The sequence below is a fragment of the Phaethon aethereus genome (assembly GCF_964289735.1).
Source record: "Phaethon aethereus genome assembly, chromosome: 1".
Taxonomy (NCBI): domain Eukaryota; kingdom Metazoa; phylum Chordata; class Aves; order Phaethontiformes; family Phaethontidae; genus Phaethon; species Phaethon aethereus.
Window position 1 is genome coordinate 183,624,215 of NC_138575.1, and position 21,346 is coordinate 183,645,560.

General features: G+C 38.4%; 1 protein-coding gene across 1 annotated transcript in view; it reads left to right on the forward strand.

Moving 5' to 3' along the window:
* The window catches only part of DIAPH3 (diaphanous related formin 3), a gene marked incomplete at both ends in the record, with an annotated part of 257,494 nt that overhangs the window by 55,088 nt on the left and 181,060 nt on the right, over nucleotides 1-21,346 (forward strand). The window contains 7 exons of the mRNA XM_082008899.1: nucleotides 12,131-12,241; nucleotides 12,672-12,790; nucleotides 12,941-13,057; nucleotides 14,042-14,160; nucleotides 14,298-14,362; nucleotides 15,001-15,105; nucleotides 18,338-18,670. Of these exons, the coding sequence (XP_081865025.1) occupies nucleotides 12,131-12,241; nucleotides 12,672-12,790; nucleotides 12,941-13,057; nucleotides 14,042-14,160; nucleotides 14,298-14,362; nucleotides 15,001-15,105; nucleotides 18,338-18,670 (969 nt within the window). The remainder of the gene's footprint in view (nucleotides 1-12,130; nucleotides 12,242-12,671; nucleotides 12,791-12,940; nucleotides 13,058-14,041; nucleotides 14,161-14,297; nucleotides 14,363-15,000; nucleotides 15,106-18,337; nucleotides 18,671-21,346) is intronic.

Here is a 21,346-nt window from a genome sequence, read left to right on the forward strand (position 1 = left end):
TATATTGGCAAGACTGGAGTCGAGCTCAAAATGGTCTGTAAGGATAACTGTAGAATAATACATTTTTTCCTTGGGCTGTGGCTGGGAGGCTTTGTGTAAGGCTCAGCCTACACTTAAGATTAGCAAGGAAAGGGAGAGAAAGCTTTGAGCTCCAGTTGTAGTGGGATTGGAAAGGGACTGCAAAAGGAAAGCATAGGCTGTAAGGCAACAAATTTCCTGTTTTCCAAGGCTTTTGAGGCTGCATTTTCCACATTGGACATAAATTTGTTGTAGTAGCAGATCCTTACCTTAGGTATTTTTGCAAGAATCATTGCAGTTCTCCAGTATTAAATTTAAATATATGATCTCATCTATTTCTGTTCTCCTCTGTGGTCTCTTTTTCATTTGTATTTCAGGATGAATGGTGTTCAGTTAACAAGTTCCTATTCAGTATGATTTTCTTTGCTCCATATTTTAGCATCCTTGAGATAGTAGGCAGTATGGATTTGGGCCAGGTGTGCGTACTTGGGCATATCAGACTTTCAGGGCAATGTAGCATTTGGCTCACTGCATCTGGGGCTTTTTTGTTTGCATGTTTTTTAGTCCTTCTTGGTTTGCTTGTTTTACTTGCTTAGTTTACTTGGATATTGGGTCATGATACGAGTAAAAGATTTTGTTCTTTTTGATCAAACTGAAAAACCAAAGTATGAAAAATTTGATTATTTTCTGTTACATTTATTTCCATTGTTTTACTATAATTAATAAGGTAAAATATATCTAATATATATTAAGAAAATTTTATTAATAAATGTTATCAGCGAAGGAATTTTAAAAAAAAAGGTCCAAATGTAGAAATGAGTTTTAGTGTTGAATAATGGTAGTGTCTGTCTGTATTAGTTGAGAAGCCTTGCTTCTTTCTTCAGCGTGAATATGGATATCAATAAACATTTTAAAAGTATTTTGATTTAGTAGAGAGAAATGCTTTAGATTATGGAAGTACTATTTTCCAATTTCAGGTTACTGTATTTAACTTAAGAGAATATAAGAGCCTGTATTTGCTATAGAGCATATAAGGATTTGAGAACTTTCAGGTCCCTCACAGCACTTACATGACATGCCTAAATTTTAGTAGTGTGAAAGAGCAGTACTTCTCTGACGATTTTTTATTATCAAATAGGGATTCAGAGCCCTGAATTAACAGCGTTTTCTTTTGAGTGTTAGGCTTCCCAGTGTGAGCCTCAATTTTCAGGGGTTGCATATGTTTGCATGTGTGTAGGTTTAATAAGGGGAAAATGCTATCTTTAACTCCCTTTTCTATACAGTTCAAAAAGCATGTGAAAACCGCCTTAAAAGCAGCCCTTTAGTTTATTTGAAGCAGCAGGTAAATTAAATTAATCCTGTGTACTTCTCTCCTTACCCATGATAGGTACTGAAATGGGCATTTTGCTCATTTCTCCCTTTAAAAAAAAATAAATAAATGTATAAGGGCCTCTTAATCTATAAATATGCCTTGCAGATAAAACTGAAGGTGAACAGATAGTAGCTCTTTTAGATCAACATTTGGGAATAGGCTTCAGAAATTATAATCCCTTGTGAACAGTTGTTGGTAAGCAGTCCCTTTAAGAAATAGATAGATACCAATATTAACGGCAGTTGGGACGCTGATGTTCAGGGAAAAAAGGTCACAGCTTATTATCTGTAAGCAGTTAGGTCTTTCTTATGAACGTGAACATTTTCATACTGACTTTCTATGGCAGTGCTCAACTCCATTACAGAGATACCACTGAGATAACCAAATCAGTGCAGAAAACTTTAGCTGAGTTGTTAACTGTGCAGTAACAACTTCTATTTTTCCAGGACTACTCTTGACATATTAAACAAGTACTTTTCTACTAGTTATGCCTTCTCATGTTTGTACTATGCCTCCATTTGGTATTTTGTTATCTTCTAATATGGAAAAAAGGAACATTTTTAAAACTCAGAATTTACTCTGAATGTGACATTTGCAATACTTAAGCTAAATATGTTAGTTGGCTTTGTTGAGAGTGTTACCCTAAAGTTCCTGAAAATAGGTAACATTTTGGTGTTTCATTTGCTGTATCTTATGTAGACATGGAAAGTTTTAATGAAAGTTCTCATCTTTTTTTTTCTTTTTTAGTTAACCTTCCATTCAAACACATTTTTTCTGCTAAAATGCCTTTTTTTTTCTTTTTCAGACTCCACAAATGGTGGTTAGATTTTTTTTAAGTTTTTTTTTTTTAAAGACCAGAAAAATCAAGGTTCCTCATGTGGATCAGCTGTAAACTTTTATAACAATGATGTTGACCTGGTGGTTAATTTGACAGTGTTTTAATGAGAGAAAAGTTTACAGTTGTCAGTTACTTGGCATACTTGCTTTGATTATCTGCTTGATATATGTAAGCTTGCTTTGTGGCAGTTTGATTTGACACTAACAACTGACCTTTTCAATTTTGAATTGACTAACATTTCTGTTACTTGAAGGCTGAATATATAAAAAGCCTCAGTATGATGATTTTCTGTATTTTTAATGAAAGCTCTATGTATTTACTTTTTGCATTTGTTGAAAGCAAAGAATATTCTCCCTTTTATCTTTCCTAAAATCCAAAATTTTGGAGAGTGTACTTAAATGTTTTTGGTTCAAGGCAAGATTGGTGGTCACAGTTTGAGAATATAAGTACAGCCAGGAGTAATATTGGGTTTCTGGTTTTGTTAAAGTAAATGTAGTTTAACATCTTAAGCCTGTGCTCAAGAAAATGCATACAAGGCAATCTGTATACTTATGATGACAACTGAAAAAGTCTAATACTTTGATTGTTCAATTAATGGAGGCAGGAAATATAGCTCCTGTGACACAGCCCATTTTTATGTATTTACGACAATGATGACAACAACAAATTGTGCGTTGCCCAGTTCTTCTCATTCTTCTTGTAGAATCAAATGAATGCTTCTACTCTCTAAACATCATCTTTCTTCACTGTTCCTGAAGCAGGCAGCTGAGCTAATGGAAGAGCGCTGTTATTCTTCTGTACGGTTCTAGTTGCAGGTGCCAGCTCCTTCTAATTTTTCAGCTAGAACTGAGAAGAGTTACAATGTTGAAGCGAAGGTGCAATTCTTCCTTTTCCAATTAAGTCCCTGAAAAACGAGCAGTGATCATCCCTGTGGAAACATGCAGGTGCTTCATGCCTGTTTTGAGCGAAGCGTTTTTTTGACCAAGTAAAAGTTCTTATCTATTCATCAGTAGCATTACCCTCTCAGTGTTTTCAGTTGTTGGGGAATATCATTTCATCTTTCTTTTTTGTCTGATAATATGAGAATGTGAGATGGTACAGTCTGTGACATGGTTTAGGGGACATGGTGGTTCTGGATTAATGGTTGGACTTGATGATCTTAAAGGTCCTTTCCAACCTAGTGATTCTGTGATTCTGTGATTCTGTGATATTTTGGTTAGCTGAATCACTTGGCGATTCTTGGTTGTTCTGTGCTAATGAGATCCTTTCCATAACCACCTGTGTAACAGAATGAATCAGAGCAAAACTCACTTTGTCTAAATGTAGAGACTGATAATATTTATTTAAGATCCATGTAAATGTACATGTATGTGGATAGTACACCTCAAAGTCATTGCTTAGAATTTTCTGTCTTTAGCAAATAATTGTTGAACATCAATATAGTGTTTGTACCAAAGCCAAATCTACGGCCAGTTTAATACTGGCAAGCAGAATTTAACTAAATGTGTGCCATCTTTACAGACTTTTCTACAAATGCATACTTGCTGTAAGAGTGAGAAAAGTCAAGTAGAAAATCTTACTGCAGTTCCTCTTATTCAAATGGGCAAGGAATGATCTAAGATGATACATACCACATAGTTAATATTGATTAAATATTAAAGGAAAGGCTGGAAGGAGGATCCTGGGAACTACAGGCCTGTCAGCCTGACCTCTGTACCAGGGAAGATTATGGAGCGATTGGTCTTGAGAGTGCTCACAGGGCATCTGCAGGACAACCAAGGGATCAGGCCCAGCCAGCATGGGTTCATGAAAGGCAGGTCCTGCTTGACCAACCTGATCTCCTTCTATGACCAGGTGACCCGCCTAGTGGATGAGGGAAAGACTGTGGACGTTGTCTACCTGGACTTTAGTAAAGCCTTTGACAGCATCTCCCACAGCATTCTCCTGGAGAAACTGGCGGCTCGTGGCTTAGACGGGTTTACTCTTCGCTGGGTGAGGAACTGGCTGGATGGCCGAGCCCAGAGAGTTGTGGTGAACGGCGTTAAATCCGGCTGGCGGCCAGTCACAAGCGGTGTTCCCCAGGGCTCGATTCTGGGGCTGGTCTTATTCAATATCTTTATTGATGATCTGGATGAGGGGATGGAGTGCTCCCTCAGTAAGTTTGCAGATGACACCAAGTTGAGTGGGAGTGTTGATCTGCTGGAGGGTAGGAGGGCTCTGCAGAGGGATCTGGACAGGCTGGATCGATGGGCAGAGGCCAACTGTATGAGGTTTAATAAGGCCAAGTGCAGGGTCCTGCACTTCGGCCACAACAACCCCATGCAACGCTACAGGCTTGGGGAGGAGTGGCTGGAGAGCAGCCCGGCGGAAAGGGACCTGGGGGAGCTGGTTGACAGCCGGCTGAACGTGAGCCGGCAGTGTGCCCAGGTAGCCAAGGCGGCCAACAGCGTCCTGGCATGTATCAGAAATAGTGTAGCCAGCAGGAGTAGGGAAGTGATTGTGCTCCTGTACTCGGCACTGGTGAGGCCGCACCTTGAATCCTGTGTTGAGTTTTGGGCCCCTCACTACAAGAAGGATGCTGAGGTGCTGGAGCGTGTCCAGAGAAGGGCAACGAAGCTGGTGAGGGGTGTGGAGCACAAGTCTTATGAGGAGCGGCTGAGGGAACTGGGGTTGTTTAGTCTGGAGAAGAGGAGGCTGAGGGGAGACCTTATCGCTCTCTACAACTACCTGAAAGGGGGTTGTGGCGACGAGGGTGTTGGTCTCTTCTCCCAAGTAACTAGTGACAGGACAAGAGGAAATGTCCTCAAGTTGCGCCAGGGGAGGTTTAGATTGGATATTAGGAAAAATTTCTTCACTGAGAGGGTGGTCAGGCATTGGAACAGGCTGCCCAGGGGGGTGGTGGAGTCGCCATCTCTGGAAGTGTTCAAAAAACGTGTGGATGTGGTGCTTCAGGACATGGTTTAGGGGACATGGTGGTGCTGGATTAATGGTTGGACTTGATGATCTTAAAGGTCCTTTCCAACCTAGTGATTCTGTGATTCTGTGATTGTCTTGTCTATGCAAGGAAAAAGCTGCTCTGAGCTACTGACGTGTACCCAACATTTTCCACCAGAAAAGGACCAGGTGTATTCTTTCTGGTCTTCAACGGGGGAAAATGCAAGTTCAAAGTACGGACTGTTGAATCCTCAGAAAATACATCCTGTAACTTGATAGACATCACCGGTTAGAATTGCAGAGGGTTAGAATTTCAAGCTGTAACTTCTCACTTAGCAGAATATATCTGATCTGATTTATCTAGTTTCTCATGGGGGAAAGCATTCAAAATTTTGGCATTCCAAGTGAACTATATCATCAGCCATGCAAAATTCTTACCTACCAAAAATAAGGTGTGTGCATCCATCAATATATGCCCATCCCTGAGACAGACATGCAAAGACAAGTAACTGTAGATTTCCCTACCATGTGGCAGCAGGACATTAAAAGCATTCCAGATGTAATATACTTGCATACCTGAAAGCCTTCTGAAAACTAACATGGTGGACTATACTTAGCTGCAGTTTTTTAGAGATCAAGAAGGGGAAGAAAGCATCTAACCAGACTGCCAGGTGAGGTGAAAGATTTGCTCTTGGCTTTTCCCTGAAGAAAGGAAAGTGCCTCTACGTGCCTTCGCTGCATGCCTATTGTAAACAGCAGGATACTCTCAAGATGTAATTACTGTTTGGGTTAGAGGTGCCCTTCAGGAAAGAGTACTTGGAAATTGCAGTCCTCAGCACCACAACAAAATTTTAGTAGGTACACCAGAGAGCTGTGTATTACCATATGCCGTTTGCTGTTAGAGCCTAAAGTAATTTCACTTCTTCAGACATCTTCTCAAGGGCTGACTGATAAAATAATTCCACCTTACAGAGTCATGAATTGGTTTGGGATATAGACCATTTGGCCAGAATGTTTTGCTCACAATGGCTTCTGCCTTCCTTCACTAAACCTTATACTACCTCAGCAGAAGTACCTCTTCATTTATTGGAGGCATCTTTTTTATATGGACACAGCTTTCCCACCTTGTGTCCATGGCTGAAAATTCAAAAGACTGTCAGTGTGTTTACAGTATCTTATCCAAGGTAATTGAGTGTAAAAGAATGCAGTTAGGGTCCACTCATTTGGAGTGCAAGCAGCAACTGATTGTTCTGTGTCCAAAGAGTTGACATTTAAAAAACTGTCAACTGGAGCGTCACAGGCATTTTACTTATGTGTTATGTACTGTGAGAATTGTCGAGGAATGATGTTACATTGGGATAATTGTTCTTCAATTTTTGCTTAATTAGGAACATTGAAGACAAATAATTGTAACTCCTTGGAATTGTGTATAGTATGAATGCACGTAGAGACAAGCATTTGAAGAAAATAATTATATATCTGCAGCTTCCTTTCTCTCTTAAGAAGTTCTTTCAACTCTTCGGACTGTTTTCTCTATGGTCTGACCCTTTATTAGCAGCATTAGAGACTGGAAAGTCTCTTTGTGGAAGAAATTACCCTATTTGTTATTCCTACTGTGTTTCTTTGATTAGTAGCCACGCTCTAGAAGCAGGGAGCAAACACATTTTTTGACTATTATTAGATCTGAAGTCACTAGTGCTTTCTGGTAATTTCATAATTCTAAATACCAATCTGTATTTGAATGTTCAGAATTTAAGCATGTTGTTAAATAGATTTAGCAGTACTTTAAGATGAGAAAGTAATAATTTGGTATTTCTAAACAGAAGTCACATACTTCTATCGTTGTAATTAAAAAATAAATCATAAGAGAATTCACTTTTTGTTTTTCTGAGGCATTTTTGTGATCGAGACTTTCTTCATAAACAAATAGACACAGATGGAGGTTAAATATCAGACTTTGTAGACTGGGAGCAAGTGAGCTTTCTAAGTAAGTGGCAGATCTTTCTCTTTGGTAATGTAAGATGCTGAATAGGATTTAGTCTGCAAGTAAGCCAACCCATCAGGCATTTGAGCTAGGTGTTTAAACTCTCATGTAACTTATGTAAATCCCAGGCAAAATTCAGTTGCCCATGTGTGAACTTGAAATGTCATTTCAGATGCCTTTGTAGATATGATGTGGCTCTGTTAGGACATTACCACCCTTCTGGATTGGCCTTTGTAAACCAGGTGGGACACACTGAAGCAGCTGTAATGGTAGTCTGTATATTATGTGTTCATGTTTAAGCTGATTAATTGGGTCCCTAGTCAATAAAGACAGTGGATCCTAGAGTGCCCCGGTCACTCCATTTGAGTCATAAAGAAGCTCCTTTAGAATCCAGAATATTAAAGAAGAGCTTTAAAGAAGAATCCAGTAGGCTACTGATTAGCAAGAATGGGAGTTTAGCTATCCACGCATATATATCTCTCTCTCTACATATTGGCATCTAAATGCGGGTATCTGAATCTTGAACTGTGTTGTCTTGGAAAACTCTTGAGAATTCTGTTTGAGTTTATTTCCTGTGCCTTATGCAGCCACTAATTGAACTAAACTTGCTAATTTTTTTAATTTACTTACTATCAAACATAGGGTAATATATTGTTTTTCCAACTGCAGAGTTTAGGATAGCAAAAAAAGTTTCTTTGCTCTTGACTCTTCCCTGGATTATTGGTTAAAACTGCCCTTTAATAAACCACTTGGATGCTGTTCATCAAGTTTGAGAGGGGTATTTTTCTCTTTCTCTTGGCTTTTGCATATTCCCCCAAAAATCTAACTTTCCAGACTGCAGTGTTACTAAAAAGTTCACAAGCTTGTTTTTTACTGATGTGTTTCTTTTCATTGTCCAATCTTGTTTCTATTCTAATTGAATAGCACATGTGCACATTTACCTTGTTGATTTGGCAAATTAAAAGAAAATAGCTTTTTTTTTTAACAGCAATTTGATTTAAATGGCATTACTATCTCAAAGATAAAACTGTAGTTTGCTCTTGATCAGAATTTTCACAGTAACATACTTCTTTCAGTCTCTGGTTGCCGCTCCATTGATAGTTTAAATCAAGTATGATAAATGCTGACTCCTTGCTTAGCAGTCCATTCACATAAAGTTTTGCATGAAAATATAGTATATTTTAAACTGCTGATAACAGTGACAATCCGATTCTGATGTAATCAAACAACTTGGAGTTTGACTCTATTTGAAATGTCAATGTAACCTTGCAGTATTGTACTTTATTACTGACTGTATGATAGTGCTGTCCAATGAAGTCTACAATCATTGAAATGCCCGACTGATGTCAACAGGAGTTCAGGGCTTGGTGGCATCTGTCAATGTACTGAATTACTGGTTTCAAATGGCAGAGCTGATTGAATCAGGAAATGCAATTGATTGAAAGACTCTGTACTCCAGAGAGATAAATTGGTGATGTTATAACAGGTTTTAACTAAGTAAGGTCAAAGTTAGGAGAAGTAAAAATTTTCATCACAGCTGCTGAAGGAAAATACAAATACTGATAAAGTAGATCCATACCAAAACAAATACAAAAAGGTTTAAGACTGAAGAATACAGCCCATACTTAGATAATAAGAGAATATATTCTGCAAGATACTGTTGAATTAAATTTTAGCTGTTTTGATTGCCTGCATTTTCTACCCTTTGCTGTGTGCAAATTACAGATGAGGCTGATCAGATTCTCCACCACGTGGCGGCACTGAAACTTGTGCAGTTTGTGGGCCTGAGGAATACACCTTATATTCAAAGCCAAGAATTTATTTTTAGTCTAAATGAAGTTTTAATGGTCTAATCAAATTATTCTCAGTAGCTCTAACACATGTCTCTGCTCACATCCAATGCCTCTACTTTTCTATGCTGCATTTTATTTAGGGTCATACTGCTATTTGCTAGTTGTAGAAATGTATGTAACAGTAAACTTTGTGCCACAAACTTGTACAAGACTAAGCAAAATCTAAAACTAGTGGGGTGGTAATTATTCTGTTACTAGACAAATCCTGTTGCAGCTAAATAAGCCAGAACAGAGCTCCAGGCAGGCAAACCAAGTCTCTATAAAGCCTGACAAATCTGGAAGCATGTGGTGTTAGCTTAAGACAAAGCCTGTGGCCTGTTACTAGCAAAAATATCTGGGCTACAAGACCACATGTTCTGAGCAAGATTTTAAAGGACATGACAGACAAATACTGAATACGGTGAGCTTTTTCAGTGTCCAAAAATATTTGGTTGTGCAACAAAAGACTCCTAATTTCTTCTTTGTTGGGTGCTGTTAAGACAATTACTGGAAGGCTTTATTCAGTCCACTTTTGAAAAGTGGTGGTTTTAAAATTTTTGTTCTTGTTGTGTGGGATTTCGGATGTAGGTAAGTATAAGGATTTTCTTTTTATTTATCTTTTAGTATTTGTAGTTTTCGTTTTTGGGGGTTAGCACTGCTTTTTGTTACCTAGTGTAGAGTGATGCTTTGGCAGCAGCAAACAAATACTGCAATAATTCTTAGAAACAGTGCATGCAGAGCAACAGGCTTCAGGAGTAATACAATTTTGTTTGGATTTATTTGAAGGAAATAAATGATAAGTTAACTAAGTTATATTTTCCTTTAGGTTTCTAAAATACTGCAGACGTATGTACAGAATCATATTGCATGAAACTAGGGAAATAACAGGTTTCAGGGAGGAGAAGTGTCATAAGAATAGTTCTGACAGGCACTACAAAGATGAAGAATCCACTGTGACAGTTAAAGCCCCAAATTGTTACAGATTTAGCAGCTTTCCAAGTGGGCTGTTCAGAGAATAACAGAGGATTGTTTCTTACTTATAACTAAAGAAGCCCCAACTCTAAAAGATCTTTCTCAAGGGAACATATTTTATTTAAGACAGAATGGTCAAGGTTATGGTCCTGTTACCTAAATTCCTATTTAACTGAATTCTTTTAAAATTGACTGCTAGTAATGTAGTGCCAGTACATTTCTGAAAGAAAACACACCATAGGCATATTCTTTTTTAATATGTGTAGGTTTTTTATTGTTATACATTAGTTGATGGTGTAATTGATCTCGATGTAAAGAATATGGAGAAAGGACATGAAGAAGCTTTCATTGCCTTGCAGTTTCTAGCCTTATATGTGGATTATTTTTAGTTTTATTAATAAAATTTTATTAATTTTTTCTGTTATGCACTTTGCTAGCATAAAATGAAAAGGTGGACTTACAGCAAGAAAAAAAATAGCAAGGAAACTTTATTTCAATGAATCTTAATACAGCCAAATATGTTTTGAGCCTTGAAAGCATTTTCTAAAAAAAAGGAGCTTCTAAACATCGGATTTAATACTATTTTGTAATATTTAGGATTTTGGCTACTTAACATACTGTTTTCTAAATGGTTTGGGCATTTCCAACCTTTTTTTATTTTTGAAGTCCATACGTAGACCCATCAGAGCATTCTTGCCTGCTCCTTGAGCCTTTCAAACAACTTTCATGGGTTTGTGAAACAGGATTTTGCTTCTTAAAGCCATGTTGCATTTATTAATACTCTTCATTTATTATGTTGCCTTTTTATGTTAGTTATTAATTTTATTCTCTATTATAGTTTTAATATATTTGCACTGTAGAAGAGTCAAGCTTACCATTCTGTAGTTGTCCAGATGTCCTTGTAAATATCAGTATAATTTCTGTGGTCTTCCTTTTCTTGGATGTCATCATGCTTTTGAATAAGAACTTAAATGCAGTAGCAAGTACTAAAGTTATTTTATTCTCAATTTTCTTCAAAACTTCTGGGTGAATACTTTTGTCACTTCTCAATGTTGGCTTCATTTTGTAAGTTCTTCTGCCAACCCCTGAACCTGTTTGTGTCTCTGTTATACTTCGGGAACTCCTTTCGCACACCAGTAGAACATTTGATGAAGTGTTGCTGTGGCCTTGGTTTTCCTTGGGTACTCCTTTTCACAGTTATCTTTTACTGACCCTAGAAATTCTCTGGTTGTCTTCAAGTCACCATCCCTGGAGGTATTTAAAAGATGTGTAGACATGGCACTTAGGGACGTGGTTTAGTGGTGGAATTGGCAGTGTTACGTTAACGGTTGGGCTTGATGGTCTTAAAGGTCTTTTCCAACCCAAATGATTCTATGATTCTATGATTCTTTTGTGTAAACAATGTTGATTAAAAAAGAAAAAAAAGAGAGAGAGGGGAAAAAAAGAAATAATGGTTGTTGTCATCCTAGCCAGTATTTATGATTAATAATCATTTACCATTGTTCTAAAGGCTTGTGAATCTGGACAGTGAATTCCTGCTGTTCCTGGCTGTGGGTTTTCCAGATAATTCTCTTAATTCTTTGGAAGAGAGACTATTCACTAGTTAACCAGATACAGGCGTCATGGTTGACCTGATGCTTGCTTTTGAACTGAAATACGTTCCCCATAAAATATCATCTGACACTCAGTATATTGAAAGACGGAAGATTTTTAAAATGAAGGGGAGGAAGCCCATTCTGTTGTTCAGGGTCAGTTTAGTTTAATCAGCATTTTGTCTTCTAATATGTTTTCTGCGGTTCACACAGACTTTATGATTTCTGTTATGTCATTAACGTTTTGTATATATGTGTAGATAAATGCATATTTACATTGATTTTTATATGTTGAGAATTAGGCTTATCAAGGTATTTACTAATTTCCTAAAGGAACTTGCTATTTGTATAAAATCACAAAATTCAATGGAGTGAGAAAATACTTAATTTTTATGGAAATTTGTGAACTAGTGTTTGGTGTCTATGGCTCGTGTGGTTGGTAAGAAATTTAAGTATCTTAATTATTAGACTTTACATCATGCCTAATTATCAATCTACTGTAGTCTTATTATTAGTAGTTCATTATGTCTTTTTGACTGTGGTGCACATTGCAATCTAAGAAATAAAATAATATTTCCTCTGTTATAGGTAGCTTGCATGCAGCTCATCAATGCTCTTGTTACATCTCCTGATGATTTGGATTTTAGGCTTCACATCAGAAATGAATTTATGCGCAATGGATTGAAAGAGATATTGCCAGTAAGCATCTTTTAGTCTCTCTTTGCATTACTATTCAAATTATTGGACTATTTGAGCTTGAGAGGGGGAATGGGAGAACAAGTTCTAATAAGTTATTTTCCAAGGCCTTTTATTAAATCTGGGCATGAGCAGTTAGAAACATGAATCAGTCTTAAAATAAGAATGAAAAGGTGAAGTGTGCTCTCTGAACTTTATGCTGATTCCTCAGCATTTTAAGACTCTGATTTAGAACATGTGACAGACTCTCGTCCACACGCTTGCTAAGCCAGGCTGAAGCCACGTTTACCTTTTGAATATTTAAATTAACTCGTGTTCTTGTGATTTTAGACTTTAAAATAACATAGACTTACGGAAGTTACTAAAAAGATAAGGTTTATTTACATATGGAAATGCTAATTTTGTAAGCCTTTCTACTGTTTCTTCTTTGCAGCAATTGAAATGTATAAAGAATGAAGCACTAGATATTCAGCTGAAAGTGTTCAATGAGCATAAGGAAGAAGACATGATCGAGTTCTCTCATCGTTTAGAAGATATTAGATCTGAACTAGAATATCCTTTTGATATCAGCAAGAGAAACATGAACAAAATAAAGTCTATAATGGACATTTTTCTCGTATAACTTCTGTTTAAAAAAAGTTATCAGTCAACATTTGACTGAAATATTTATTTCCTTGCCATTACTCTCCTTAACTCTTTTACTGAAGTAAATGATGTTTACAACATGGTGTGGAATACAGTTAAGGACACTAGCGCTGAAGGATATTTTCTTTCCATTCTACAACATCTTCTGCTAATAAGAAATGATTATTTTATACGGTATGTTTAATGCTATGTTAAATGTTAATTATGGATTTTGTTGTCATTTAGTCATTAATACAATATTTCTTCCATAAATATAATGATAAATACAGTTTAGTATTTTTTCTGTATGGATTGCAATTTGTAAGTATTCCTTTGTGAACTCATGTTCAAAAGTATCAGCTTCAACTTTTGGTTGGGAATTGCCTATTCTCAAGATACATTATAGATCAGTGTGAACATGGTAGTGATTCTTGGAAAATTTGTCAGATAAATTACTGGGAAATAGTTAAGAAAATCTTAGATGTTTGAAGCTGCCAAATCCTTTCTAAAACCTGCATGTGTTGTTTTTGAGGAAACACTGGAGGAACCAGTTATGAACTGTACAGGGAAGGAGACACATCTGTTTTCTGCATAGTGTTCTGCATAACCTTGCATTTCAGGCAAGGCCTAGCACAGATGTATCCTTGAAGGTTAAGAGTGCCTTCCTGACATGGGTACACCTGTGCTTAGACCTCTTCTACCTGAAAGGGTTTGAATTCACAGCTCGCATGTTCTGGGCAACTGACTCTGCTATCATACTACCCGGCATTGTAGAACAATGTGCAGTTCATTACTCTTACTGAAGCAGGGCTGCAATGCTTCCATAGTTACAAAAGTCACAAAACCAGAAGGGATCAAGCTGAAGGAGGAGCCTTCTCTTTAATTGGAGGAAGCAGGAGGGAGTTCTTCCTTCCTGTACTTACACAGGGGGAGAGATGAGGAGTTTGTAAAACAATAGTGGTTTATCTTTAGGTCTGCTGTTTTTTCAGGCTTTGTGTAAACTGTTTTTGTGTAATAAACTGCCAAATATATTTATCCTTTGAGACTTTGGAGTTTGCACCTATAATTCTATGGAAATAAGTCAGCCCAAATCCTTTGACCTTATTGTGTTCATGGACAGGGTTTTAAGTATAAGCTAATAAATAAATATGCTGTAAAAGAACTCATCTCTGTCTTTAGTCCACAGTATTTCAAATTAATTGAAGAGTGTGTGTCCCAGATAGTGTTACATCGAAGTGGAACAGACCCAGATTTCACGTATCGTAAAAGATTAGATATAAATTTCAGCCACCTAGTAGGTAAGTACTATGCTTGGAAATGATCATAGTATCATAATTCTTCACATGTTCCAAAAAACAGGTTAAAGTTGTACATGTGATGAAGAATCTTGTGTTCCCTGTATATGCACAAGTGTGTTTTTGTTTATTTTTTCAAGATATTTGTGTAGATAAAGCAAGATTAGAAGAATGTGAAGAGAGGGCTTCTGAACTTTCCAGAAAAGTAAGTAATTTTTAAGTTATGTGATTGTAAAATGGACACAGGGGATTATGTAATAGCTTCATGAATAGTATAAGTGAGTGTGGCATGTTTTTTAACTACAAACTACTATTAGTTCTTATGTTTAAGTAGGAATTTGGATGTTTCTTGTGGACTGGGAAACAGAGAAAAGTGGTATAAATTATAAAGCAGAGTGGTATAAATTATAAATTTTTCTACTGTTTATTTTAAGGTTTCATTTATAAATCTCCCAAAGATCAAGTGAATACTTTATTTGAACAGCTATGAGTTTCTTCAAGAAACTAAACAGTGGGAGAATAAGAATCGACTCATTTGTATCTACAGACTCTGTATTACTGTACATCAAGTTTTCAAGCTTCTCAGTCTAATTTCAACTGAAAATTCATTAGGTACTTTATGTAATTTCATATAGTAAAGACTTGTAGTGGTAATAGAGAGAGTACTTCCACTGAGTGAATACATGGAAGTTAGAATAGCAGATATGTTGTATTTGCCCTTAGTGGTGTAACATGGGAGTTTTAAGAAACACAAAAGGAAAAATCTGAATCTAGGGAAACTATGCAGAATGACTGGTATCAACAATTTTCTTTTTTTTTTAATGTTATTTGCTTTTTTCTTAGTTTGAAAAAGATTTTGTAGTTCATCAGGAGACACAGGCCCTACTGCAAAAAAAAGAAGAAAGAATCAATGAACTTGAAGCAGAATTACAAGCTTTTAAATCACAGGTATATAACAGTTTAAATGAATGTATGAGGTATTGTGTTTGAAGTGGTGACTTTGCATCTTTTGCAGATTCTGATAGTGCAGTTGAGGGTGTTTTTTTTTTTTTTTTCCAAAGAATCCTGTTATCGATTATTCTTGACTGTTAGTTTCCTTTATTTCTGTTTTTTCCCAAAGAATTGTAGTGTGACATTAATTAGCTCTTTCAGTTCCCAGATGATCCTTTTTGTGTCTGAGCTCTGTTAATTAAACTAGTTTCTTATGTTTCATTTGGGTTTTGCTTTCAGTGTCATATATTTCTAAAGTAATTATCCACATAGGGTAATAAGTCCTATGCTTTTAGATTAGCATTCATCGCTGTGATCTTTATCCCTACACAGGAAATTATGCATTACGCTTTGCTGAAGCCTTACCATGGATATCCAGCAGTGAAAGAAATAACCTGTGACTGGCTAAGAATATTTCCTGATAATTTTTCAATTTCCAAGCATAGATAGATATTTTAAAATGTGATGGAGAGGAGTAGTTGAGTTTACTTGTGACTGCTTCATCTCTAAAATCTGTTTAAGAAGACTCTATGACCAAGTGATTTTTCCTGTATCTTATTTTCTGGAATAAGAAGCACAATCTAAAAATGGCTAACGAAAGACAGCACTGGGGAGACATGCGTATAGGAAGGTGATAAAATACATGTTTTGATCATAGAGTTTTTTATACCTTTGAGCTTGTTTAATTTTCTTAGTGATGAAAATTAGTTTAGCTCTGCTTTGGTCTGTTTAAAAATGTTGTTCTAATTCAGGTTTCTTGTCAGAATTAACTGTTAATATCACAGTCAAACAGGCTTTAAAAAAAGACAATGATAAAAATTCTTGCTTTCTAGAAACAGAATTTTAGTGAGAGCTGTATATCATCCATTAAGAAAGTATTTTTATGTGTGTATCTTGAAAACATACTTAAATACTTACTTTTCTGAGTGAAATAGGTTTTCTCTCCTATATTTTACTTTTTCTCTTGTTCATTGTATTGAATACAGCTTCTTTTTTATACGCAGACAGTGAGAACAACATATGATTATACTCACAAATTCATAGAACGATAGAATAGTTTGGATTTGAAGAGACCTTTAAAGGTCATCTAGTCTAACCTCCCTGCAAGGAGCAGGGACATCTTCAACTAGATCAGGTTGCTCAGAGCTGCATCCAACCTGACCTTGAATGTTCCCAGGGATGGAGCATCTACCACCTCTCTGGGCAACCTGTGCCAGTGTTTCACCACCCTCATTGGGAAAAATTTCTTCCTTCTATGTAGTCTAAATCTACCCTCTTGTAATTCAAAACCATTACCCCTTGTCCTATTGCAACAGGCCCTGCTAAAAAGTCTGTCCCCATCTTTCTTATAAGCCCCCTTGAAGTACTGGAAGGATGCAAGAAGGTCTCCCCGGAGCCTTTTCTTCTCCAGGCTGAACGCCACCAACTCTCTCAGCCTGTCCTCACAGGAGAGGTGTTCCATCCCTCAGACCATTTTTGTGGCCCTCCTCTGGACCCGCTCCAACGGGTCCATGTCTTTCCTGTGCTGAGGGCTCCAGAGCTGGGTGCAGGACTCCAGGTGGGGTCTCCCCAGAGCAGAGTAGAGGGGCAGAATTACCTCCGTCAACCTGCTGGCCACGCTGCTTTGGATGCAAGCCAGGAGGTGGTTGGCCTTCTGGGCTGCGAGCACACATTGCCGACTCATGTCCAGCTTTTCATCCACCAGTACCCCAAGTCCTCCTTGGCAGGGCTGTTCTCAATCCCTTCATCCCCCAACGTATATTGATACTGGGGGTTACCCTGACCTAGGTGCAGGACCCTGCACTTGTCCTTGCTGAACCTCATATGAGGTTCACATGGGCTCATTCCTCAAGCTGGTCCAGGTCCCTCTGGATGGCAACCTGTCCCTCAGGTGTGTCAACTGCATTTCAATCAAATTATCATACCATGAATTAATCCACTGTTAAAGTTACTTGAAATGTTTTGTAAATATCAAGTAATTGATTACTGCAACCTAGTACTCTTAGTCTTAAATCCATCCTAAGAGGATTCTTTGGTTTCTCCATGGCATCAGTTGCTACTTAGCATGGCTACTTCAGCCTGGTATGACTATCTTTCTCGTGATCTCATTCCTTTACTCTTCCATTGTATTTCATATTTGTTGATGTATTTCTTTTGTCATTAGTGCTTAGCTGTTCGGTGCATATTTGTCAGTTTAAACAACGCATATGTTCAGAGATTCAAAACAATACTGCTGTGTATTCATTTGCATTTATTGACATTCAGCTGTTTACTTTAAAAAAAATTCAGTCCTTTGCTTACTGTATTCCCTTCCATTTTTAAAAAATAAAATGGACTGTTGCAGCTCATAATTATCAGTTGAAAAGTTGATTAACAGTATGACCATTATTAATCAGTGTCACTATTAGATAAATATTAGTTTTTTATTCCTTCGGGTTTTTTGTCATGTATGTATTTATTGATGTTTGAAGGCCTATGATAGAAGTTGTTTAAATAGTAGAAAATATGTCCTTGGTCAGCTGTCCTGGCTGTGTCCCCTCCCAGCTTCCTGTGCACCCCCAGCCTTCTTGCTGGCAGGCCAGCAGGAGAAGCTGGACTGTCCTTGACTACTTAGCAACAACTCAAAACATCAGCATGTTACCAACATTTTCTCATCCCAAATCCAAAACATAGCCTCACGCTAGCTTCTGTGAGGAAAATTAACTCTACCCTGGCTGAAACCAGGACAATTGGAAAATATCTGTTTTTCATCAGAATTACTAATCTTGTCATATTGTGCTGTTATGTCCTCGGAATATTTCTCTGTAATCTGTAGGAAAAGAAAGAATGGTAGAGACTAGGATGTTATTTTTTTAATTTGAGTTAAACTGTGGTAGTCTAGATAAATATCTCAAAGAAATTTTATCAGACACTTCTTAGGTCATGTTCAGCGAAATATGACAAACAGGATATAGCATTTCAGTTTTTCATTTTTGGTGTGCACTCCCTGGTCTGAACATTTGCTTCAAACATTGAGACTTCCAGTTATGAAATCAAAAGCATATTGGCCTCACTGTAATTCATATTTGATTGTCCTACCTAAGAAAAAGGTCACTAACTTGAACCTGGCTTGCTGTATTTAAACTATTAACTATGATTGTTATGTCGTTTTATTGATAAGAAATATGAAACTGAGTATTTTCTTTATCAGTATGGCTCCTTGCCACCTGATTTTCTACCATCAAGACGTGGAGATGCATCTGTTGTTCCACTGGAAGATGCAGGACCACATCAACTGCCTCCTCCTCCTCCACCGCTGCCTTCTAATGGAGCCATTCCACCACCACCGCCTCCCCCGCCTCCTCCACCACTTTTGAATGGCTTGGGAATTTCTTTGGCTTTTGGTGGTGCTCCTCCACCACCGCCTCTGCCAGGCCTGCCTGGAGCCCAGTGTTCTCCACCTTCATGTACTTTGCCATTTGGAATGAAGCCTAAAAAAGAATTCAGACCTGAGATCACCATGAAAAGACTCAACTGGTCCAAGGTAGTTCTGATTAATGGCAAAAACTTGATATAAAAGCTTACATAGAGCTTAGGATAAATAGTAGATTGTCAGGAGTAAGACTACTGATGACTACTAGAGCAATTGATACATTAGTTAAATTATGTAAGGTATGAATACTTTCACCCTTTAGTTTTCATTGTTTTCGGAAAACTGCATTTCACGGACTCATGAATCATCTGGGCAAGTATATGTTGACTTTCTGAGATACCTGTAAAATCATTTTTGCTCTAGAAAAATACAGCCTCGATACCAGCATGCTTCCTGGGTCCTACTGTGCCTTGTCTTTTAGCAAACTGTTTACACTGGATCAGTCACTGTACTGTACTGATAGCTGTACAGTTTCAAATAAGTGTCTTGCATCTATCTAGCCTGGACCGTGGGAAGAAGCATTGTGTGTCTCTCCATTTATCCTTAGTGTGAATGTACTTTTGTAAATGTAATGGTTGAAAAAATATAGAGTCAGCTTATTTTTTTGCTTCCCCATTGTGACAGGATCAAGTATAACAGGACTATCAATCTACTGAGTTTTGGAAACTGTAATTATTCAGACCAAAATAAGTCAGTAAAAAGATTTTGAAGCAATCAGAGCTACCATCTGAAAAGTAAGGCACTTAATAGCTAGTAAAACCAGCTGTGTTCAGAGGCTATTTGAAGTTTACCCAAGTTTTAAATCTAGACCAAAGATGCCTAGATATCTACGCCAATGCACACAGCACAGGCAACAAACAGGAGGAGCTGGAAGCCATTGTGCAGCAGGAAAACTATGATATAGTTGCCATCACAGAAACATGGTGAGATGAGCCACACAACTGGAGTGCTGCAATGGATGGCTATAAACTCTTCAGAAAGGATAGGCAAGGAAGGAGAGGTGGTGGGGTAGCCCTGTATGTTAGGGAGTGTTTTGACTGTCTAGAGCTTAATGATGGTGACGATAGCATTGAGTGTTTATGGGTACAAATCACAGGGAAGGCCAACAAGGCAGATGTCAGGGTGGGAGTCTGTAATAGAGCACCCGACCAGGATGAAGAGGCAGATGAAATTTCTATAAGCAGCTGGGAGAACTCTCACAATCGCTAGCCCTTGTTCTCATGGGGACTGCAACTTGCCAGAAATACAACACAGCGGAGAGGAAACAGTTCAGGAGATTCCTGGTGTGTGTGGAAGATAACTTCCCGACACAGCTGGTGAGTGAGCCAGCTAGGGAAGGCACCTCGCTGGACCTGTTGTTTGCGAACAGGGAAGGACTTGTGGGTGATGTGATGGTTGGAGGCCGTCTGGGGCATAACAATCACAAAATGACAGAGTTTTAGATTCTTGGTGGAGTAAGGAGGGGGGTCAGCAGAACTGCTACCTTGGACTTCTGGAGGGCAGACTTTGGCCTGTTTAGGAGCCTCATTGACAGAGTCCTTTGGGAGACAGTCCTGAAGGCAAAGGAGTCCATGAAGGCGGGACATTCTTCAGGAAGGAAATCTTAAAGTTATAGGAGCAGGCAGTCCCCATGTGCCAAAAGACGAGCCAGTGGGGAAGAAGACTGGCCTGGCTGAAGAGAGAGCTTTGTCTGGAACTCAGGAAAAAAAGGAGCGTTTATGACCTTTGGAAGAAGGGGCAGGCAATTCAGGAGGACTGCAAGGATGTTGTGAGGTTATGCAGGGAGAAAATTAGAAGGGCCAAAGCTTAATTTAGAACTTGATCTGGATACTGCCTTAAAAGACAGTGAAAAAAGTTTCTGTAAGTACATTAGCAACAAAAGGAGAGCTGAGGAGAATCTGCATCCTTAACTGGATGTGGGGGGAAACATAGTGACAAAGGATGAGGAAAAGGCTGAGGTACTTAATGCTGCTTTTGCCTCAGTCTTTAATAGTAAGACCAGTGGCTCTCCGGGTACCCAGCCCCCTGAGCTGGAAGGCAGGGTTGGGGAGCAGAATGAAGCCCCCATAATCCAAGGTGAAATGGTTAGTGACCTGCTACACTACTCAGACACACACAAGTCTATGGGGCTGGATGGGATCCCCTCAAGAGTACTGAAGGAGCTGGTAGGAGTGCTCAGCATGTTACTTTCAATGATTTATCAGCAGTGCTGGCTAACTGGGGAGGTCCCAGTTGACTGAAAGCTAGCAAATGTGACTCCCATCTACAAGAAGGGCTGGAAGGAGGCTCTGGGGAACTACAGGTCTGTCAGTCTGACCTTGGTGCTGGGGAAGATTATGGAGCAGATCATCCTGAGGGCCATCATGGGCTGGAAACCAGGTGATCATGCCTAGTCAGCATGGGTTTATGAAAAGCAGGTCCTGCTGGACAACCTAATCTCCTTCTATGACAGGATGACCTCCTTAGCAAATGAGGAAAAGGCTGTGGATGTTGTCTACGTAGACTTTAGTAAAGCCTTTGACACCGTTTCCCACAGCATTCTGGAGAAACTGGCTGCTCATGGCTTTGACAGGCCTACTCTTTGCTGGGTAAAAAGCTGTTTGGATGGCCGGGCCCAAAGAATGGTGGTGAATGGAGTTTAAATTCAGTTGGCGGCCGGTCAAAAGTGATGTTCCCCAGGGCTCAGTATTGGGGCCAGTGCTGTGGAATATCTTCATCAGTGATCTGGATGACGGAATCGAGTGTACCCTCAGTAGTAAGTTTGCAGATGACACCATGTTGAGTGGG